General features: G+C 38.3%; 1 protein-coding gene across 5 annotated transcripts in view; it reads right to left on the minus strand.

Annotated features, from left to right (window-relative positions):
• The window catches only part of PCSK5 (proprotein convertase subtilisin/kexin type 5), a 437,767-nt gene that overhangs the window by 160,669 nt on the left and 255,396 nt on the right, over positions 1-21,702 (minus strand). For all 5 annotated transcript variants that reach the window (XM_079112090.1, XM_079112091.1, XM_079112089.1 and 2 more), the window contains exons 13-16: positions 12,717-12,853; positions 6,640-6,783; positions 2,110-2,212; positions 587-780 (exon numbers count right to left, since the gene is read on the minus strand). In XM_079112090.1, the coding sequence (XP_078968216.1) occupies positions 587-780; positions 2,110-2,212; positions 6,640-6,783; positions 12,717-12,853 (578 nt within the window). The remainder of the gene's footprint in view (positions 1-586; positions 781-2,109; positions 2,213-6,639; positions 6,784-12,716; positions 12,854-21,702) is intronic.

The following is a 21,702-nucleotide window of genomic DNA, read 5'->3' on the forward strand; positions in this document are numbered from 1 at the left end:
GTGGCCACTCTTGGAAGCTTGCATCTCTCTCTTTTTTTTTTTTCCCACTGTAAATCCATGGAGTTTATTGGATGTCAATGATAGCCCCTCAAAACTATTTTAAAATAACAATAAAATTAATGAATGAGTTTAACATCTTTTTTATTTGTTCTTTTTAAATATACATGAGAGTAGGGTGTATTTTGACATATTATATGTACATGGAGTATAACTTCCTAGTTTTGTTACTGTACATGATGTGGGCTAACAGCTTGCATCTCTTTTCATCTGGACTTCATCATTTCCTGCTGCTGATTTTACTTTGTATCCCTTTGTTCCAGGAACCATAACTGTAAGAGTTGAGTCTTACGAATATTCCTAGAAAATTGCTGAATGTAAGAGTGGACTCGAGGATTCTCTGATACAGGATTCTTAGTTACAGGCACTGTCACACAAAGCTTCTAAGCTGTCTCTTAAAATAAATTGGTTGAATTCTGTTTGACATTAAGCAAACCAGATATCATAAAGAAGGAACATCCCTCCCAAGATCGATCAAGTGAAAAATCCCATGTCTTCTCTAAAACCCAAATATTTGAAATCCACTCACTGGTGTCCTGATATGACCCATCAGGGCAGTGAATAACGCAGCTGTTGGTCTCTTCATTCAGGAAGTACCCATATTTACAGGACAGGCACTGATCGCCATGGCTCCCGAAGCAGGACTCACAGTTGGGCGCACACTTTCGGCATCGCTTCTTGTCAGCATAGTAGTGGCCAGGGGGGCAGCTGGAGACACAGATCCTGCGTTGTAGAATGAGAAAGATGGCTGAATCACCAGTCCCTCAGCCCTCAGCATTCTCGTGGAGTGGCTAAACAAATGGTCACCCTCAGCCTCAAAGTCAGAACGTCAACACCAAATCCCAATGCTGTTAGTTAAAGCTTCCTCCTGCCTGGCGACTGAGGAATAACGAAATTACACAGCACCAAGTCCCCCAACAAGGCAACCCTTGGTCCCAACCTTCTCCTAGTGAAGGTCTGGCTCCTCACAAGGAATGATGGGTACATACTTGGTCTCAAGAGCAAACTTGTAGTGGTGGCTCTGAGGGAAGATATGTGGGAACCATGATTTTGTGCTCAAAGGTCACTCTAATAAGGGTTCCTTCTATTTCCGTGTTGTTTCTCATATGGATCCAATGTGTGTTCACGGGGGTGGTGCTTGTGGTCATGTTCTATTGTCTAAATAAACAAACGTATTTAAATTTATGTTGCTTATGAGGATTTTTTTTAAATAACTCCTTTGTTCATAATTGAAAGACAGGGCTCAATTTACTTATCCATTCAATGCATATTTACTGAGCACCAATGAAATATCAGACATTTTGCTAAGTTTAAGAGATAACAGAGACAGCCAAGGGCCTTTTTCTTGAAGAATTTAAATTCCAACATGGACTTAAAAGGAGGAATTTGAGCATGTCTGAGTCTGTCTGGGTGTGTAGGGTATGGAGGTACCACAAGGCAGCTCCCTGGAGCGAGTTTCTGCCTGAAGGAGAAGGTAGGGGGCTATGTGAGGTGGGGTGGAGAGGATGGGCTCCACTAGGGTAGTCACTGTCCCCCTCCCCTGCCCCATATTTGTACAGTCTTGGGCAGAAGCCAGGAATCAGAGGTATAGGTCCACCTCAGTGCCTAGAGTGGAAGAGTGAGAACAAGCAGGGACCAGCCCCTTTGCCATGTGATTGTCTTGGATGTTGGGAAATGGGGGAAAGTAGCAGTTTGGCTAATGCATTGACATGTTCATAAGGGCAAATACAGCCAGGGCATCAAATATCATTAGTGGGATGGAAATAGCACGAACTTTGGTTAGAAATATTAAGTTCAAGAGATTTATTGTACATTATGATACCTAGCATTAATAACATATTTTATACTTGCAAATAACTAAGAGCAGATATTAAGTGTTTTCATCACAAAAAAGTGATAGGAATGCGATTGACTACACATGTTAAATCATTTGATTTAGTTATTCCATGATGCATGCATATTTCAAAACATCATGCATGCATATACAATTTTCACTTGTTAATTAGCACATCTGGGGTGCGCTTTGGGGATCTAAAGTGGTCTCTCCCTTACCTGGTGTTATTTTTCAGCTTGTAGTAGTAGTGCAAACAGTCATTGCAGTGATCTGGTCCTGGCCCATCACAGCCAACCTCACTGCATTCAGGATCACAGGGCCCTTCCCAAAAGAAATTAGAACAAAACTTAGAGAAAAAAAATATTTTTCTCTTGACTTTGATATAGATTAGGACTTTCTTTTTTCTTATCCAGTGATAGTTTCTTAAAGATGGAAGAGTTATGATCAATATGGTTGTAAACCCAGAGACGAGCTTGACTTTTACTGGAAAAACTTCAAGTGTCTAAGTATCAAGAATAGAAACTCTAGGCATTGGCCTGGTCTTATGGAGATGAAAAGTATTCCAGAATCCACATGAACAAGGCCACTGTAGCAGCTGGAAAAAAATCAATAGCAATTAAATATGCATAACAATAAGATGTAGGATTTACAGAAAAATGAGAAGATGTTGACAAAAAAAAAAAAAAAAAGGTTATTATTCAAGGTCTAGACCAGATTGCTTGTCTCATCCAAGGTCACCAAAGTCACTGAATATATGTAAAATACTGTGGCGAGGAAGAAACATCATTATGGCATGTGGCACATGCTTATCAGCATCTAGTCCTGGATCACAAAGCAGGTACTTCAGGCACAGATAATAGATTTAAAATTGCATCCTATTCAAAGGCCAATGGGCAGACCCACACATGAAAATAACACACAAATTAAAAAAATGTGAGCTAGCTTAAAGAATCCCAGGAATGAAAGTTCTTAATTTCTCTCACTAAATATTCTTTCATACAGAACTAGAGAGAATGTATAGTAAGGGAAAAATGTGACTGATGCAAAGCTTTCTGATGGCATGGGCTGCTTATAGAAATTTTTACTTCTTTTTCCTTGATCTCCATATTTTGTGATATTTGGTCTCATAAGTTTTAAGTTCTTTCCCAATAAAAATTCATGTGATTCTTAACTGGCAATGAATAATTGCATAAGATGTGCAAATAGTAGATCAAGAGTACCAGAAATGTTTTGAACCTTGCTTTAATCTAAAGGAGACAAACTGTTGTTGAACCTTGGCCTCCTTTGGTCATTATGGAATTATGTTCTACAATTACTGCATGCAGAAACATAAAATGTTACACCTGGAGTAGAATGACTTAGAAAAAAAATCTGGTAGTTAAATTCTCTCCTTTTACTGATGAGAAAACTGATTTTCCAAGAGTTACAGTGTTTTGACCAGTATCACATAACTAGGAGATTTCAGATCAAGAAGTGTCCTAATACCTAGGCCAGAGTTATTGTTTAGAAGTAGAAAATCGTGTACTTGAAATGATCTCTTGATCCGAATGGAAATGGAAATAAGTCAACTAAAAATACTGCAGACTTGAAATACATTTCTAATGAATGCAAGAGTCATTTGACAGTGTTGTTTATTTCTATTTTCCCCAAAGCTTTAACTTGATCTCTAAATTAAATTCCACAGGGAGTACAATTGGGGGCAGTTAAGCCGTCTCCCACTGCACACTGAGGAGTGTTGTTAGTGCTATGTAAGGGTTGAAGGTTGATGTTCAGTCAGCTGTGGGTCTCACAGTCCCTGGGATTTCAAGAAACAGCACAGAGATCTGGTTATGATAATGCCTTATGTGCCTCTAGTCAGGCTGGCTTCTCAACAAAGGTAAGAATCATAGCTCCAAAGGAAAGGAGTCATGGGTGGCCCTAAATTTTCACCAGATGATTTCCAGAATAATAATAAAAAAAAACCCTAAAAAATTTATTCTTGATAAGTGCCCAAAGGGCTCTATAGCAGTTTCTTTTGCTATTGCTTTTTTTGTCATTTTAAACTGTCCCAGATGCAGTCTGGAATTGTAGGATGTGGGATAATAATGAAGTAATTTCTTTGTTTTCTCACAAATGCCAATGTCAATGTGTTAGAGATTCAATCAGAAAAACCACAAAGATGTATAAGTGTGTTCAGAAACTTATCATTACTAAATTTTGAATTATAAATATTACTAAAATTTGGATCAGGTAAAGAGTAATAGGTTACCATTGCATCTAATTTATGTTTTGGGATATACTTTCTCCCATCAGAGAAGACAAAATGGTTTGCTAGTTATAACATAAATAATAATGTTTTAAATGCAAAGCAAAGCAAGATAAAATCGAATACACTCTAGCTCTGATCAGCTCAGTTGCTCTTAATTATCCAAGCATGTTACTGACTCTGGGATACTACCTGTTTAGAATAAAAGGAACTACATGCATATTTAAGATGTTCTGTTCAGGAGAATAATTACATTTATCCTAGTATCTGGAGCAAAATCCCAGAATTGCAGGAACAAAATATTTCTTATTTAATGATGTATTACAACTCTATTTGCAAACAGTTCTCCATTAGGAGAGATTGTCCATTAGGTGTTATATATAATCATAGCTCAGGACTGAATGCTCCTAGAAGTGGTAGCTAATGGAACAGATCAGGAATCAGAATCATAGTGAGAAATATAAAAACATAATTTGAACATGATATGGCTATAATACTTGAACCACCTCCAGAAAATCAACTTTAGAACATAAATTAATGAGAATGTGAAGCAACATGGCAGGATATAAGATAAAATACAGCAACTTATAGATTTCCATCATATCTGCATTTACTAGTTAGAAAGCATGAAAGTTTTTCATTACTAGAGCAACAAAAACTAAATATTTAGGTACTAACAGGAAGAAAACTACATAAAACAAAAAGGTTTCAGTAAATTTGGACATGGTCTATGTTTTATATGGAAAGACTATTGTAAAAACAACTGTTCCTATTAAATTGCATATAGAGTCAAATTAAATTCCAATGGGACTTTTAAAGTGAGACTTAACAGATCATTTAAAAATTTATCTGAAGAACAGTAGGGCAATAATTGGTATGAAAATGGGAAACAGATGTTATACAAATATTAAAATATATCTAAGGGTAAGGGTATAGCTCAGTGGTAGAGTTAAGTCCTTAGTATGTATGAGGCCCTGGGTTTAATTCCCAGAGCCAATAAATAAATACAATAAATGACTGATTAAAAGGAAAAACAAACAAACAAAAATCATGAACCAGACACAGTGGCACACACCAGTAATCTCTGTTACTCAGGAGGCTGAGGTGGGAGGATTGCAAGGTTGAGGCCAGTCAAGGTAACTTAGCAAGATCCTTCCTCAAAACAATAACAACAACAAAATAAAAAATAAAAAAAGGCTACGGACGTAGCTAAGTGATAGAGTGCTTGCCCAACATGAGTGAGGCTCAGGATTTAATCCCCAATACTGCAAAAGTAAAACCAAACAGAGCAAAAATACAATGAAATGAAAGTCCATGGGACAGCTCAAGTAGAATTGGTTTGAGAATTATTAGAATGATGAATTAGAAAGGAGGTACCAGAAGAGACCCTGATGTAAGAACTTACTATATTGTTATTAAAAAGGCATTATGAACTAATAAAAGAAGGGATAATTACTCAGCCAATGTTGTTAATCTATTTGGAAAGTAATTAACGACAGTTTCAATTCACACCGTATGTCATGAACCAAAGTTATTTCCAGATGAGTTAATGTTGAAATGCAAAAAATAAGAGAACACCAAAAGCGAAATACAAAAAAACTGCATGAATATTTAGCCAATATGAAAGGATAAAACGTATGCTAAAAAATGCCATGAGTGTTGTATTTGAAACTATAAACTCAATTCTCCATTAGTGTTTTCTGTTAAAATACCACAAAACAAAACAAAAATTACATTTGTGAAGCAAATGATAACTGAGGGCATGTTTTCAGCAAATATGAGACCAAGCAAAATATAATAAAATACAGAATTCTTATAAATAGATAAGAGAATTACTGCCACCTCAAATATAAGGACGGATAAGATGTTGAACTTAATTCAGAGAAATCAGAGGAAAAGTGTTTAGATTTACTAGCAATCAAAGCTATATAAATTTTAAAATAACCCTTATTTAAAAAAAAACAAAACAAAACTTTTTTTCCTTTCTTTTCACTTAATCCTGGCTTGAATAAGTGCAATAAACACTCACACAGCCAGTCACAGCATGGACTGGTACATTTTGTCTGGATAGTAATGTGACAAAATCCAAGTCCTAAAACTGATTATTCCCTCTGATGCAATAAATCTCAAAACAGAACTCTACTCAAAGGAATTAACTGAAGTACAGACAAAGACTGATAAACAATGTTCATCTAAACCTTGTTTAAAATAGTGTAAAAATCAAACAAACTATGTATCCCAGATTATGGACACAATATTGCAGTCACAGTATGGACTCATAGTTTTGTAGACAACACATATGGACGTTTGAATATATGAACAAACCTACATACAGACAAATATTTGGGGGAATAGAAGAAAAATACCAGAATATGGGTAATTATGTTATATTATGTTGTATTATTTAGCATCAAATCATACAGTATTATGTTATCTTAATTATTCCACAAGGTGCCATGAGGCATGAGCTTTCTTGGACTGTGTGCTGTTGGGAGCGGCTCACCTGCATAATCTTCTGCACCATAGTCATCTGTAGGGTCTTCGACTCGGCTGTAGCGGAAACGTTCCACCTTAGGAAACTCGTTTGTTGGGGAGTATGGCTGCACGGAGGTGCCATAGAGGACCAAAGACCATTCTTTCAATTTACCTTGAGAAATAATAATGAAATCACAGCATGACCACATATTCACTTTTTAGCTGTGTCACTGAAGTCCTTCCCACACTAGAAAAAGAACAGTAGATTTGTGGGAAGGAGGTTGATAGGAGTCATTGCATCAGAAACTGGGCTAGAAATGCACATTGCCCACCCTTCACAGAATTAACTACTTAATAATTTATACACCACATATTTACTGAGAACCCGCTACAGATAGGCCTTGATTTAATCAGCATTTATAGTCAACTGGGAAATAAACATAACTCAGATTGCTAGATTAAGGGTTGAATTTCAAATTAGACTTATTTAAGAGAATCCCAGAGTTATAGAAGGCTTTATTTTTATATGGATAAGGGTCTTTTCAGAGCTTTAAAAAATTTTGGGCATTATCTGACTTGTTAATAAATGAATGAAACAACTCTTTGTTCTACTTAAATTCCTGAATCAGTCATTCAGTATTAAGAATTCATCATTATGGATACTATCCCAATGACAATAACCACATTTAAATATTCAGTAGCTAGAGATGCCTAGTGGCCACTATACTGGGCAGTACGTACACAGACCATGTCTATCAATGCAGAACTTACCTTTGGACAGTGCTGCAAGATAGTGGATTATAGTCAAGGATGCCTTGAGGCCTAAGGCAAATGTCTCACCTCCTTTGGATGGCTCATAAGAAACATTTTAGTTTGGTCCTCATTTATCCATTTATTTCTTAGCTTCATAAAATTACAGTGTTCAATGCAAAATGTTTAAGAAAAAAGGGGGAAACTGCCTCTAGGCCATTGAGCTTAATAAGATTCACATCAAAAGCAATCAAGTATAAGCAGAAGTGATTTAAAACAAAACCATTACAAACATGGAAACATGCCAACAGGAAGGCAGGACCCCTCTCACTGTGGCTTACCACATGGAATCTGGGCCTGGTCAGAGGTGGGTCAAGGGCTAGCTCACAGCGATGACCTTCGATTGTCAGGAATTTTCATCTATTAGCATCTATAACCCATCAAATCAATACCTAACATTTCTAAGTGCTCACTATGTGCTAATAAGCACAGGCCTAAATGCTTTGTAAATGCTATTCCATTCAAAGTGCACAGCACCTCTGAAGTAAGTAAGTAAGTAAGTAAGTAAGTGCTCCCAGTATGCAGATGGAAAAACTGGGGCACAGAAGTTGATAACTTCCCAAAGGGTAAGTAGAGGACAAACTAATGTTAAAACCTACATCTGAATCCAAATCCTGGGTTCTTAGATGATTTTACAATACTGTCTCTTATTCATTTCTAGGAGTTTAGGAACCTGATGTTTAGATATAAACATTGAGATGCTCCCTGACTTATGAAGATGAAAGGGTTAAGTCCTAGTCAACCCATCATAAGTTGAAACTGTTCTAAGTCAAACATGCATAATGTATCTAACCTTCAGAACATCAAACACAGTTTAGCATCACCTACCTTAAATGTGCTCAGAACACTTATATTTGCCTACAGTTGGGCAAAATCATCTAAACACAAAGTCAATATTAAAGTGTTGAATATCTCATGTACACACACTGATGAGTGTTTCAGGGACACAACGGCATGTGAAAACACTAAATGTAACATCCAAACAATGGTGGCAGCGCATTGCACAGTGGAGCGTTGGTTATTTCCACTCATGATTGCACAGCTAGTGGGACTGTGGCTTACTGCCACTGCTCAGCATTGTGAGAAATTATCATGCTGCATATTGCGAGCCCAGGAAAGCATCAAAGATCAAAATTCTAAGTATTTTTTTCCCTGAATGTACATTGCTTTCCCACCATCATAAAGCTGAAAAATCAGGCTGAGCCATCGTAAGCCAAGGATCTTCTGTATTCTGTGATATAGTCATTTGTTTCTGATGTGTGCATTGGGCCAGTACAGTGGGATTATGTGTTTTGCCTATTGCCAGTTTTCCTTTAGACTCATTAATGGGCATGCTTCTCACTATCAGGGTGCTATTCAGGCTCAGAATGCATGCATTAAATAGCAGCAAGAAGTGAATGATGACTGCAAATTGATGACCTGATTGCCTTGAGGTAGCAAGGAAGGAAAAAACTTCCTTTGTTGTGGAATGTCTCAAGTCTACCAACAGAGCACACCATACAAGGACACTATAGGTCATCCCATCCATCAGTCACCCTGAAACCTGGTTCATTTTGAATTCCCAAATTTACCCTCCTCAGTGCTTTGAAGAATGTAGCTTCAAAACTGATGATGTCTCTTTGTGCCATGTCTGAAGGACATCATAAGCCCGAGAGGGATATTCTTGCAGGGCAATTCATCTCTTTAATTTTCACTTATTATGTAATTTTATTTCCTTAGGCCCTCTGTCATGATTCACATCAAATACTGCCATATTTTGGTCATTTTTTTTTTTTTTTACCTCTACTACTTTTTCTAAATTCTATAGATTTTTCAGTTTCAGTAACAGACACTGAAACATGCTGTTAAGAAATAGCTGTGTAAATAGAGAAGGAGAAAAATCCATCCTACTTTCTAACACATAAATGCAAACTTCACATACAGGTTTAATGTACAAAACATAAAACCACCCCTCAAACGCTCAATATAATAAACAAATGGGGAGAAATAATAAACAAATATAATCTCAGTATGGAGTCAGGAACCTTTTCATTCAGGGAAGATTCTGCCATTTAATTGAACTAGAAAGGGTTCACATCTCTAGCTGAATTTCAGTAGCCTACTAAAGATATCCGTCATTAATCAGATAGGGAGAAACCTACCATAGGATCATGTGACATAGATACTACCACAGAAATGTGTAAGTGCACACACATGCACCACACAAACATACCCATAAATGGGAAAGTAAAAGTTCCTTACCAAAGGTGTGACTGACCTTGAAATGAAAGATTGGTTGAGGGAAGGATACAATAAACCCATATGTTCTCTGGCTTGATAAAAAAAGGATACACAAAACCTGTCTCCAAAATGATAGGCAGTGACTGGGGTTAAATATGAACATTTAAATAGTACAGTTGTCTTTGGCATCCATAGGTGATTGGTTCTAGGTTCCCCTGAAGATACTAAAATCCATGGATGCTCAAGTTCTTTATATAAAATGGTAAAGTATTTACACACAACCTACACTTATCATTCTGTATACTTCAAGCTATTTACAGATTACTTATACCTAATATAATATGCATGCTATGTAAATAGTTGCTATACTGTATTGTATAGGGAATATTGACAAGAAAAAAAATTTGTGCATGTTTACTACAGATAAAACTTTTTTTCAAATATTTTCAATCCAAGGGTGGTTGAATTCATGAGTGTGGACCATGGATACAGAATGCTGATTATATAAAGAGAAGCCAATGCTATGAAATAGCCAAGGCTAGATTATCTGAGTTACTGCAGAGGCTTTCAACACAGATAATCAGATAGGTCCTGGGTAGACTCCAGACTCCTTGAGGACAGAGGGATGTATACTCATAGCTACTGACTTGTATACAAGGACTGGATAATTGGTAGTATGCTCCTAGGAGCAGTCTGGTCTTGCTGTGAATGCAGAATTTCTAGAGCCTGGTGATAATAAAGAGTGGAGTCACTTTTAGTTTTTAAAATGGTTTAAAATTCTCAACAGATAATGCACCCTTTGTGTCTGCACTGATGCATTTGGACAGTATTTACTTCTATGGGATCTCTTGACATAGAGCCCTGCAGCGACGTCTGCCCATGGATGAACTGGGAAATGGCCTTTGGTCAGGGCAGCCAGCCCAGTCACCATGCTGTCCTTCCTCCTAAGTGCCAAGATCATGGCAGGACTAATACGTGTAGCATGATAAAGAGGAGGAAAGGAGAGAGGGAGGACCTAGGAACTAGGCAGATTATGATGGAAACAATGTGTCCAGAAGCTGTGGTCTATAATCTGTCATTTCTACCAGCCCTGTCTTGGTGACAAACATTTGATTTCTGGATAAAACTTTGGCCACCCTTTATACTCAGGCTGCAGGCTGGTGATGAAGTAGTCATGGATGCCCTTTAATAAAACTTTTACTCTGATTCACCATTCAGATTTTGTCCTTCCTGATAAAGGGACCACTATGGTGACACACAGAAATCCCATCATACAATTGGGGGAAATGAGATAACAAAATGTAATGGTCAAAAATGGATCTCACAGAATGAGCATCTTTCGTGGATCAGCAGGCAGAATGCTGGGAAACCTGTGCTCTCTCCCTGTGTTCTGCTGAGCTCCTCCTTTGCCCCATGCAGCCAGTGAATTCTGAATGGTGCACACTCTTACAATTGTAGAATATTTGGGTTAATTTATTCTGTAATCTGCAGAGGGCAGGTATTGGATGTCAGTTACTAAACTTTCCCCCAGGCATGGTTCTGCAGAGGGACTGGACAGAGCATTGAAAAGGATGATTTTACCCAACGGTTGAAGGTGTGCCCATGGATGGGCGGGAAGCTGGGTAGTTATCAAACAGGTCATTCATTTCTGAGCCAGCTGCTCTGCAGAGCTCTGTCGAGGGTAATACAATCTCCCACCAATGCTGCACCTGTACTTTCCTTACTTTGTATTACAAACAAACTTCATAGGCTCTGCACAGCTACTTGAAGAGACTTTTGTTACCATTCTAATTTTGGTATTTTGTGTCTCAAGGTTTTCTTTTTCCTTGGTTCTTAGGCTCATGAGGGGCAGAATATCATCATTTATTTTCTTTAGTGATAATGAGATTAGCTGGTGTAGGCCAAGCTCAATGTCTTGTCTGAACTGAAAATTAAACTTAGAGAAAACAAAAGAAATAAAATAAAAGGAAATAACTAAGGAAACCTATCTGTTCTTGTGCAGAAATTATGACCATGTAGTTTAATCCAAAGGGGGTGGACAGGCTTTCCAGGCAAAGAAAGTATGGGAAGCTGGTTAGAGATGTAGATCATCTATTCTGAAACATAAATCAATAGCTGCCATGTTTGGTTCTATACTTATATCTAAATATTTACTGCTTATTTCTCATTCTAAATTATTATCTTTTACCTATTCTTAAAAACTGGAATATGTACAGACAATTCAAAACACACATGAAATGAATCATGTGAAAGAAAGACGATGCTGATGTATGAGCATTGCTATAGTTTGGATGTGGGTTAGCCTCCACAGGTTCATGAGCTGGAGGCCTGGTACCCAGGGTGTTGGTGGTGAGGTGGTGGGGCCCGGAGGAAGATAATTAGGTCATGGGGGCACCACCCTCATGAATGGACTAATACTAGTCTAGTGGGTTGGGTCTCACAGGAGTGAATTAATTTTCGAGTGATTAATTTTGTTATAAACCAAGGCCACTTTATATAATTTGCCTCTTTGGCACACACAGTTCATCACTTTCACACATTCTCCCACCAGGGCGCCAGCCACCATGAGGCTGTCACTGGAGTTGATGCCACGTTCTTGAAACTTCAGGAGGGTGAGCTAAATAAACCTCTTTTTTTTTGGAAAGTATCCAGCCTCAGATATTTTGTTGTAGTATCACAAAACAGATTAAGACAAGTATAGAACACTCTTTGGCCAAAATATATTCTATTTATGTATATACAATATATATACTATTTAAATATAATATATATTGTATAGTATTACTATAGACTATATATAAATATGTATTTATATAGATTATAATTATACTATTTGTATAAATCATATTATACTACCTATAGAAATATATTTATATATACACCATATACTATTTATATAAACATATATATAATATAAGATAATTATATTATACTATATAATTATATTGTATAATATAATTATACAATATAATATTATATTATATTGTATAATATAATATAATTGTATTGATAATTATATCAATATATGATAAATATACTGCCTAATAAACTAATTTATAGAATCTGAGTTCTTACCTGGAGTCTTGAAGTTTCTCAGTTGAGAGGGAGTATCATAAACTTCAAGGATCCAGTCACCAGCAGCTCGTTCTCCCCAGCAATGAATGGTCATGAACTCCCAGTTTTTAAATCCTTCCATGGAATGATCAAATAGCCTGAAAGAGAACCACAACCCATTGTTTTGTATGCTCTTTCAAATTCAGTGAGGGTACATTCAAGGCCTCCTGGTGGTCTTTTTTGTATCCACCAGTGTGTTTAGCTAAACTAAGCATGGGGCTTGACTGTGTCCTCAACCTAACCAATGAGCAGGTCCACACATATATCATTGCTCTGCCACAAGCAAATTGACCTGGGACTGGCCATGCAATAGCAAATCTCAGGGATAACTATTTGGGAAGCAGGTAAATCAGGCAAAGGCTCTACCCACAAGACTTCAGAAAAATCACTGAAGATGTGGAGTAACTGATACACCTTCACATGATTGATGGGAATGCAAAAATGGCACAAAGGCTCTGAAAGACAGTTTAAGAGTTCTTATAAGGTTAAACAAACATTTACCATAAAACTCAATGATCTCTTTTTTTAGATATTTACCCAAAAGAAATGAAGACATAGGTCCACAGAAAGAATTCCATGTGAATGTCCATAATTGCCAAACACTGAAAATATCTCAAACAACCATCAACTGGTGAATAGGTAAACAAATTACACAACAGTCATATAATGAAATACTACTCAGTAACAAAAGACTAATGAATCACTAATATATACATCAACATGAAAGAATTTCGAAAGCATTACACTAAGTGAAAGAAACCAGATACAAAACTATATACCATGATTCCATTTATACCAATTTCTAGAAACAGCAAAACTGTAAGTAAGGAAACAGATCAGGAGTTGCCAGGGACTGGGGAGGGGAAATGGGGAAATGCACTGGACAAGTTTTGAGGGTGATAGAAATGTTTTCTAATTTGAAAGTAAGAGTGTGTAGTTATATAGCTATTTAGGTTTGTCAAAACTCACAGAATTATTCTCCTAAAAAAGTGAATTGCATTATGTATAAGTTATGGCTCATTATCAAGACTGCCTGCTACTCTTATCCGGTGCAAACAGTCCTGCCTGGAATCCCAGCTGAGAGCCTGCTTTATTGGTCTTTCCAGCAATTTTTTTTTTTAAGTTCTTAATTCCCTATATGAAATACCTTTCTGCTTGAAATAGCTAGAATTATTCTGCTTGCTGTGATGGACTCCTGAGGAATACAAAATGTGAAAGAAAATCCTTATTAAAAGTAAAGAGGTGTCAATAATGTGTAAAACAATTACATTGAGAAATAGGCAAATCATTTATATAGGCATCTATGTTAATAGATGTGACTACGCAAATATCCAAAAGATGTCAAAGACATCTGTAAAGATGGAACCTGCAAGTCGAAAGCAAAAGACAGGGTAAGAGACAGAAGCTTTTAGTGCTTTTCTTTATTCAGATTATGTATATTTATGGTTTTATTGAAAAAAAAATGACAAAGTAAGAATAAGCTGAGGATCAGAGAGGCAAACAGTGAGGGAAAATATATCTAGCACTGTCTTAGGAGCAGTCACGTCCAGTTACTGCTCTTCAGTGGGAATGAAAGCTAAAGGTCATGGCAACTGGATGCTGGTGGCTATTCAGAATATGCAATCAACTCTCCTTGCTTTAATTTTAGGTTCCCTAAGTAAATTGTTACCATTTGACCTTCTATGTACATCTTCCCTTTGGAAAGAAATGTGCACTTCTTTTTTGAAAAAAATATTTTTAGTTGTAGATGGACACCATACCTTTATTTTATTTATTTATTTTTGTGCGATGCTGAGGATTGAACCCAGTGCCTCACACCTGCAAGGCAAGCGCTGCACCACTGAGCTACGACCCCAGCTCATATGTGCTCTTCTTAACACCAAAAAACCTGCTTTAACCTTCTTAAAACTTAAGTGTATTAGAAATATTACTTTTTTACAGTCATTTTATTAATGTGTTTGAGGCTCCAAAATGTTAGTTGAATTCTGCAGCTGAAGGGCTCAATGGTATAAATTTGGACTGTGCTAGTAGGTGAACAACTGACACTAGTATTCCCTAGAGAAAGACAGTAAACAAGAAAATCACCTGCTATGTGTTCCTGAGCCTGCGAGAGAAAGAAAGTTAAAATTATTACACAGCTCTCTTAATTGTCCTATGTCAAACATTCTAGAAGATTGAATTAAACAAAATTGCACAGATCCCTTTGGTGGAGAATGATTCAGATCTTTGAAATATGCAAATGTGTTTTATTAATCTCTTTAATGGAGTTAACGATAGGCACCAATTTTTGAATCTAAGAGTAGACTAATGGAGCTTTTGTATGTTACCTATATAGGTTACCTCTTCGAACAGAACTATACTTCACTGAGGCCCAAGTGGATCAGGTGGCATTCCTCTATGATGACAGGGATGTAGATGGTGTCTTCTTCTTGTGAGTGTTTTACCACTGCAATTGTTTCTCCACAGAGTAAAGATGGTATATTTTAGGGAGAATCTATAATCTAGTGCACAACCACAAAAAGGTTGATTACTTAAATTTTTGGTTTACAACTCAACTTGGCCAAGAAAAAATTGCTGGACCATTATATAATGGACTACATGCTTAGACTCCTTCACTGAAAACCTAGGATGGATGTTTGCTGGGTCAAAGAGATGGAGGAAGAGGAACTTTCTCCAAGTTGCCTTTCCTGCCAGCTATGGTACTGGGAAACTATACTGACATGGAAATGGGTAGAGGCAAAAAACCAGTTTGAAGCCACTCCTTCCTTACCTTCTGCAGCTCTAACTTGCGCTCTAATTCCTTGAGGCCATGGTGCCATTCGAGGGCAGTGAAGTAATAACTTGTCACATAATACCTCTCCTAGAGTGCCGAACTTAAAAGCAGTTCCCAAACAGTTTAGACAGAACATTTGGCTCATTGCCTCACATCCAAAAACTACAAAGGAGACTCGAGGCTGCCATCACATGAGGGGCAGCCTTGTTTCCACAGCCTCAGCCAACTTCTAATTACTCACGGGTCAATTATTTCACTGCTGGATTAACAGCCCTATGTTTCCTCCCTTCCACCCTTTCTTGTCCACCTTTGAAAACCACTCTCTTGCTACCATTCACTTTCCAATCACATTTGGGACAAAAACTTAAATATAAACTGGGTGCCAAAGAGAAATATTTGCAAATCACAATTCAAATCAGTGTTTCAAAGCCCAGATATAAATAGGCTTTGTCTACATTTGCCTATGTCTGTGGATAAGCAGTTTCCCACCCCTGGTCGCTTCACTTTACAGACTTGGAATGTTCATTAAGTTAGTGTGAATATAAAAGTTGAAGAGAGAAATGAAAATGTAGCCAAATGTGACCATTACATTTTGCTGAAAGAGCTGTTGGGGAAAGAAACAGATATGGATTGTTGTGGTATCAAGTAATGGGCATTTACATTTCCAGTCTCAGCCAGCCTTTATAGGCACAGATAATTCAAATGGGGATATATGCTTTCATATTTTCATTCTGATTCAATATGTGGATTATTTTATATTTTAAGCATTGTGCCATTTTTTAAAAAAATTGCATCCTCTGAGTGTAATAAAAGGTAATGTACCTATAGATTAGCTAGGTGTTGCAAAGAACATATTTGCCCCAAACAATCAAGTGTCAAACTATGGACATCTGTGAAGGAGGTAGTTGTGGGGTCACCCTTTAACAAATTGAATCCCCAGTTAGAATATCTATGCTGTGCCAACAGTAGGGAATCCTGGCACATACCAATATTTATCAGGGTTGGTAAGGTATTATTAAAATAGAGCCAGTGGGCTGAAAGTCAGAGCAGATGAACCATGCATGGATCCACTTCTGCTACAGCGAAACTCGGTTCTGTCAAAGTTGACTTCATAATCATGTGAATGAAATGATATATTCAAGTGGTGGCACAAATTACACACCCAGTTATTAAAATGGTGCCCACAGCCCTATCCCTGAGAGCAGTTTTCAAATAAATTGCTCTGAATGAAGCCTGGGAGAAAAGACTTCCATTAAGTGTAGTACATCCTTTTGAGGAATTAACTCAGGAAATAACTCATGTAATTACTGTAAGCTTTTTCCCTTTCACTTAAAGAGTCTAGCTAATGTATCAAGGCTACGAAATCCCTTTATGATGATACAGCAACTAAATAACAAGGCATCTTATAAATACTGGCAGCCATGTGTTATCATATAATTATTTCTAAAGTTATAAGTGAATCTTTATTTTAGAATCACCCACAGCTACTTGAAAAGTATTTATCAGTATGAAATTAAACATTAGACACATATCCTCAGATTTCCTTTTTCTATTTATTTTACTTTTTAAGTTTTTAAATGCTTCATTATAATCAAAAGGTACAGTTTACTGAATGCCTGAAACACTCACTGGGTTCAACTGTAATTGAGTGTTCAGTTTTCTTTAGATGTTTGGTTTCTGTAACGTTTAGATCATTTGCTTCTGATAGGAGGTATTTAAAATGCACTATTTGTCTTTACTCTTTCCTAATCTAAATTGCTTATTTAAGAAAGGTTGAAAGAAAGGTACTTAGAGGCTTGAAAATCTGAAATGATTTATTTTTTATTTATTTCTTGTGTTTCAATATGCATTGCATATTATTATCAAGTCATTCGCTAACTCCCAAATGCATTCCTTCTTGTGGGTAAACATATGATGTAAGTATTAATCTTCTTGAAGCTTCATTCCATTTTGTAGTGGATGACTTTTATCTAAGAATCTGTTTTATATTACAGACTCCTTTGTAAATTACTTGCACAGCATCCAGCAGCGGATCACTCACAAGTCTTGTTATGACACAAAAATAACAGAAATATGTGTGAAAAAGCTGGGTGAGCTTTTATTTGGACCAAGGTGTGATCTATGGACAGGCGGCTTCACTCTCTCCTGGGAGCATATTAGAAAAGCAAATCCTGAGACCTGACCCCAGACCTATAGGATTAGAAATCTCTGGGATGGCGGCGCGGCCATCTGTGTTTGATAGTCATTCACCAGGTGCTTTCAGAGGCAGTGTGTAAACAACCCCTTACTAAGTGCTTACCTTGCTAGGTACTGAGCTAGGTACTTCTTGTTGTTATCCTATTTAACATTTGTTCCAACCTCATGAGGCAGATACTGTTACATCTGTTTTGTAAGTGAGGACATGCAGTTCTCCAAATTTAAACAGAAATCGGTTTAGTCAAGAGAGTTGCAGCTCTGTCTAATTCCACAGGCTGTACCTTCTTTTGAATGAAGAAAACAGGTTCTCCTCATGGAGCCTCATTGGAATGTCAAACTTTTAATGTAAAAGTGTAGCTTTTACTGCAAGTCCCAGAGGCATTTACATTCAAGTCAACTATCTGTTGTTGGACATTTGGATAAGGCAGTGACAGCAATGGTTTAAAGTATGAACACTACACTTCAAACACAGTTAATTATAGACACTAGAAAGAGAACTTCTCTCTACTCGAGACCACGCTCAGAATCAGAGATATTCTTCTGTAATCAAATTTAGGAAGGGAGGCAAAGTTTCAGCTTTTAGTTGGAGGTCAAAATTTGGAACAGAGCACCTAGGAGCTAAGCTAAATATAAAACTGAATGAGTTGAGAATAGGAGAGATTGAGGCAGGAAAAAAAAAAAAAAAAAAAAAAAAAGAGACAACTTTTCCTAATTCCAAAAAATACAGTTGATGGAAGAATTTGATGGGACAAACTTTTGTTTGAAAAATTTTTACAAAAGCAGAATTTGAATGTCATAGTATAAAAGTTTCCATCGAGAGCTGCTCTTGTCTAAAGATGTTGTCTTTATTTTGTTTTTTGATACTGGAGATTGAACCTAGGGATGCCACTGACCTACATCCCTAGCCCCTTTTATTTAGTGACAGGGTCTTGTTGAGTTGCTTAGGGTCTGGCTAAATTTCTAAGGCTGGCCTCAAACTTGTGATCCTCCTGCCTCAGCCTCCCGATTCACTGGGATTACATGTGCATACCACTGTGCCTGGCTCTAAAGGCTCTCAATGTTTTCAAAGGACTGAAACTCCCCTTGCTTCTCTCTGCATGCCTGATCTTAAAGGCCTCCAAAATAAACCATTTGCTCTGAATATTCTGTTTGGTTTTTTGTTAAGCAGGATATACAGGCCAAGAGGAGGATGGAAAGGGTGGGAGGGCAAGGGGAGAATAAAGGAGAGAGAAGGAACTACCCATTTGTCCACTCTAGCACGGCTCTGTAGACTCATGTCTCCAACCCACTAAATGATCAATGTGGTTTGCCAGGGGAGGTTGCCTGCTGGGCTAATGGGGCAAGAAGCTCAAGTTGGACTAGATTTCTGAATGCTGCTGAGTGCCTTCCAGTGCTTAGCACCTGCAGACGCTTGGGTAAACATTCTCCCTCCAACAGCTGTTCTCCACAGGAGTTCGGGCAAGTGCCCATCAGCTAGGACAGGGAGCCACTGAGGGGCTCCAGACGGCCCACACAGACATGTCAAAGTGTTCCACACTTTGCAGAAAACAAACTGTCAAGGAATTGCTGTGGTGAGTGGATAAACAATTGTGAAGAAATCCCTTACTGAATTGTCTAGGAAAATGACCAAGGACCTGTGCAAAGCCAGCCCTGAAAAGCGATCAGGTTTTCAGGTCCCTAAACTAGGCTGCATATTTTGTCAACTCTGACAAGAGGCACAGTCTCAGATAACAAGGCATGGAGAGTCTCAGTCATCTTGGCTCTCCTCTCTGGGCCTTCCTTAAGGTCTGTCTCTATTCTTTGTATCACAAAGGGGAGATAACCCTGACTGTGCCCCCAGATCCTGGGTCCCAGCTGGCTTTCCGCACCCTTCCTTCTGCAGTTGGCATGGGGCAGAAGGACTGCTTTGAAAGCCATGGGGAGTTTTCCATGCGGGCTGCTAGGCTACTAAGCATGCAGTGAGGTGAATTCTAAGTCTGCTAGAACAGAGTGGTACCTCCTGGAAGGATAAGACAGAGATGGGGATGACTGCTGGTAGAAGTCTACATCTTCATCTCTGATCATCCCTGCTAGGAAAAGTCGGTTTTAAACTTTTATAATTCCTACTTTTAACTTGCTTTACATGATTTTCTTAGAAATCTTGAATTTGTGAAATAAAACATAAGTGTTCAGCAAGGAAACCATTTATTGATGCTAGGATTTGGACAAGAGGTGTCCCCCCAAAGCTTCTGTTAATGCAGGAATATTCAGAGATGAAATGATTAGACATAAGAGCTGTAACCTAATCAGTCCATCCTAGTTTGAACGGACTGACGGAGAGGTAATTGTACACATGTAGGGCAGGGCTGGAGGAGGTGGGTCACTGGGCTCAGCCACCCCCAGAAGCATTCATCTTCCCTGCAAATCCTTCTTCTTCACTGCTCTCTGCTTCCTGGCCACTAAGAGCAGAACAGCTTCCCTCCATCAAGCCCTTCCACCATGACCTTAGCTTGGGCCCAAAGCAATGGAATCCTGACCATGGACTGAACCTCTGAAACCACAAGCCAAAAGCAACTCTCCCTCCTCTAAATTGTTCTTGTCAGGTATTATGGTCACAGTGGTGCAACAGTTGACTAAAATAATGGCTCTTATGAATGAACTCTGACTTATGAATTCCTTCTAAAACATTACCTAGCCACCTTTTCCTTGTGGGAAAGTAGTAACTAAAGGAGCAAAAAGCAGGTCTTTTCTTCCTCTCCATCTCTTTCTATGATCCCTGTTCTCAGCTCCCTGTTATGGGACTGTGCTTTGAATCAGGGCCAACGTGAGAGGACACAGGAACTCCCTGCCACTAGGTCGGACTGAGAGGTTTTGACTAGAGATTTCCTCTCATAAAATGAAATCTTCAGAATATGCCAGAAAGAAAGAATACCATAAAACTTTATTTCTCTAGCTGCCTGGGTAGGAGAGAGGCTGCCAATGTGAAGCACAATAAGAACTGGGGAGCCTGGGAAGGTGGCCACTGGTGGCTATGGGACTGGGTACAGCTGTTTCACATTTTAAAGGGTCAGTTGCCCAGAGAGAGGTTTTGGGGAGTTGTAAGCAAATGAATTCATAACACCCTTTACAACTCTTGGTGCCTCCAGTGCCTCTAATCTCCAATGTCACTACCTCTTTTTGATGGCTATGTATTTTCAGGGCTGTATTAAGGGATGTACAAAGAGCAGTACTTTAAGAAGATGTTTCTGACTGGGATACCCTGGGTGCAAACCTTATTCCCAGGTGGTGTTAATGGGGAAAATTAAGGTAAACCTGTGAGCACAGGTCACCAAATGTTTGAGATGCCTTACTTTATCTGATATGAATCCTGCAGTACTCTTGCATCTAACACTTTGCAAAGAGCAAAGCAGATGTCAGATGCAGAAGAATGCATGTGAGCCTGAAGCCAGTGACCTCGCAATCCTCCACATGCCTGTGATGGAATCCATAGCTCCCCTGCTTGCAAGTTTCCCCACTGATGTCATTTTTTGGGGGAAGCCAACAAGGAAAGGCAAAATATGCAGGAAGAGCCCCGAGAGGCAAAAGAGACTTGAGTTTTCCAAGCAAACGGCAAGAGTGGAGGGACTGTTTTCTATGATGGAGGGAGTTCAAGGCATATAAGAGCCACACATATGTGAAGCAAATCTTTGGACTTTGTAGTGTTTCACCAGAATACTCTTTCAAGTTAAACCCAGAGGAATAGTCATAAAGCACAGGGAAAAAAGCAAAAAATAAAGGCTTTCTGTGGCTTTGGTAACAACAGCTGGTGAGACCTCCATTAATCACGTAATTGCTTGCTGGAAAGGAGCATCAGGCAGGTAGGGGCAATTACCTGGCAGGCGGCAGCTGAGACCTCTGTCTACACTGGAAGGAGGGCAAGGAAGAAGTGCCCAGGGAGCTGATGCGAAGGAAACCTGACGTTCCTTGCACCTGCATACTTACTCTGGCAAAGCTGCGCTT

This window comes from Sciurus vulgaris (genome assembly GCF_902686455.1).
Source record: "Sciurus vulgaris genome assembly, chromosome: 15".
In the NCBI taxonomy this organism is placed as follows: Eukaryota; Metazoa; Chordata; class Mammalia; order Rodentia; family Sciuridae; genus Sciurus; species Sciurus vulgaris.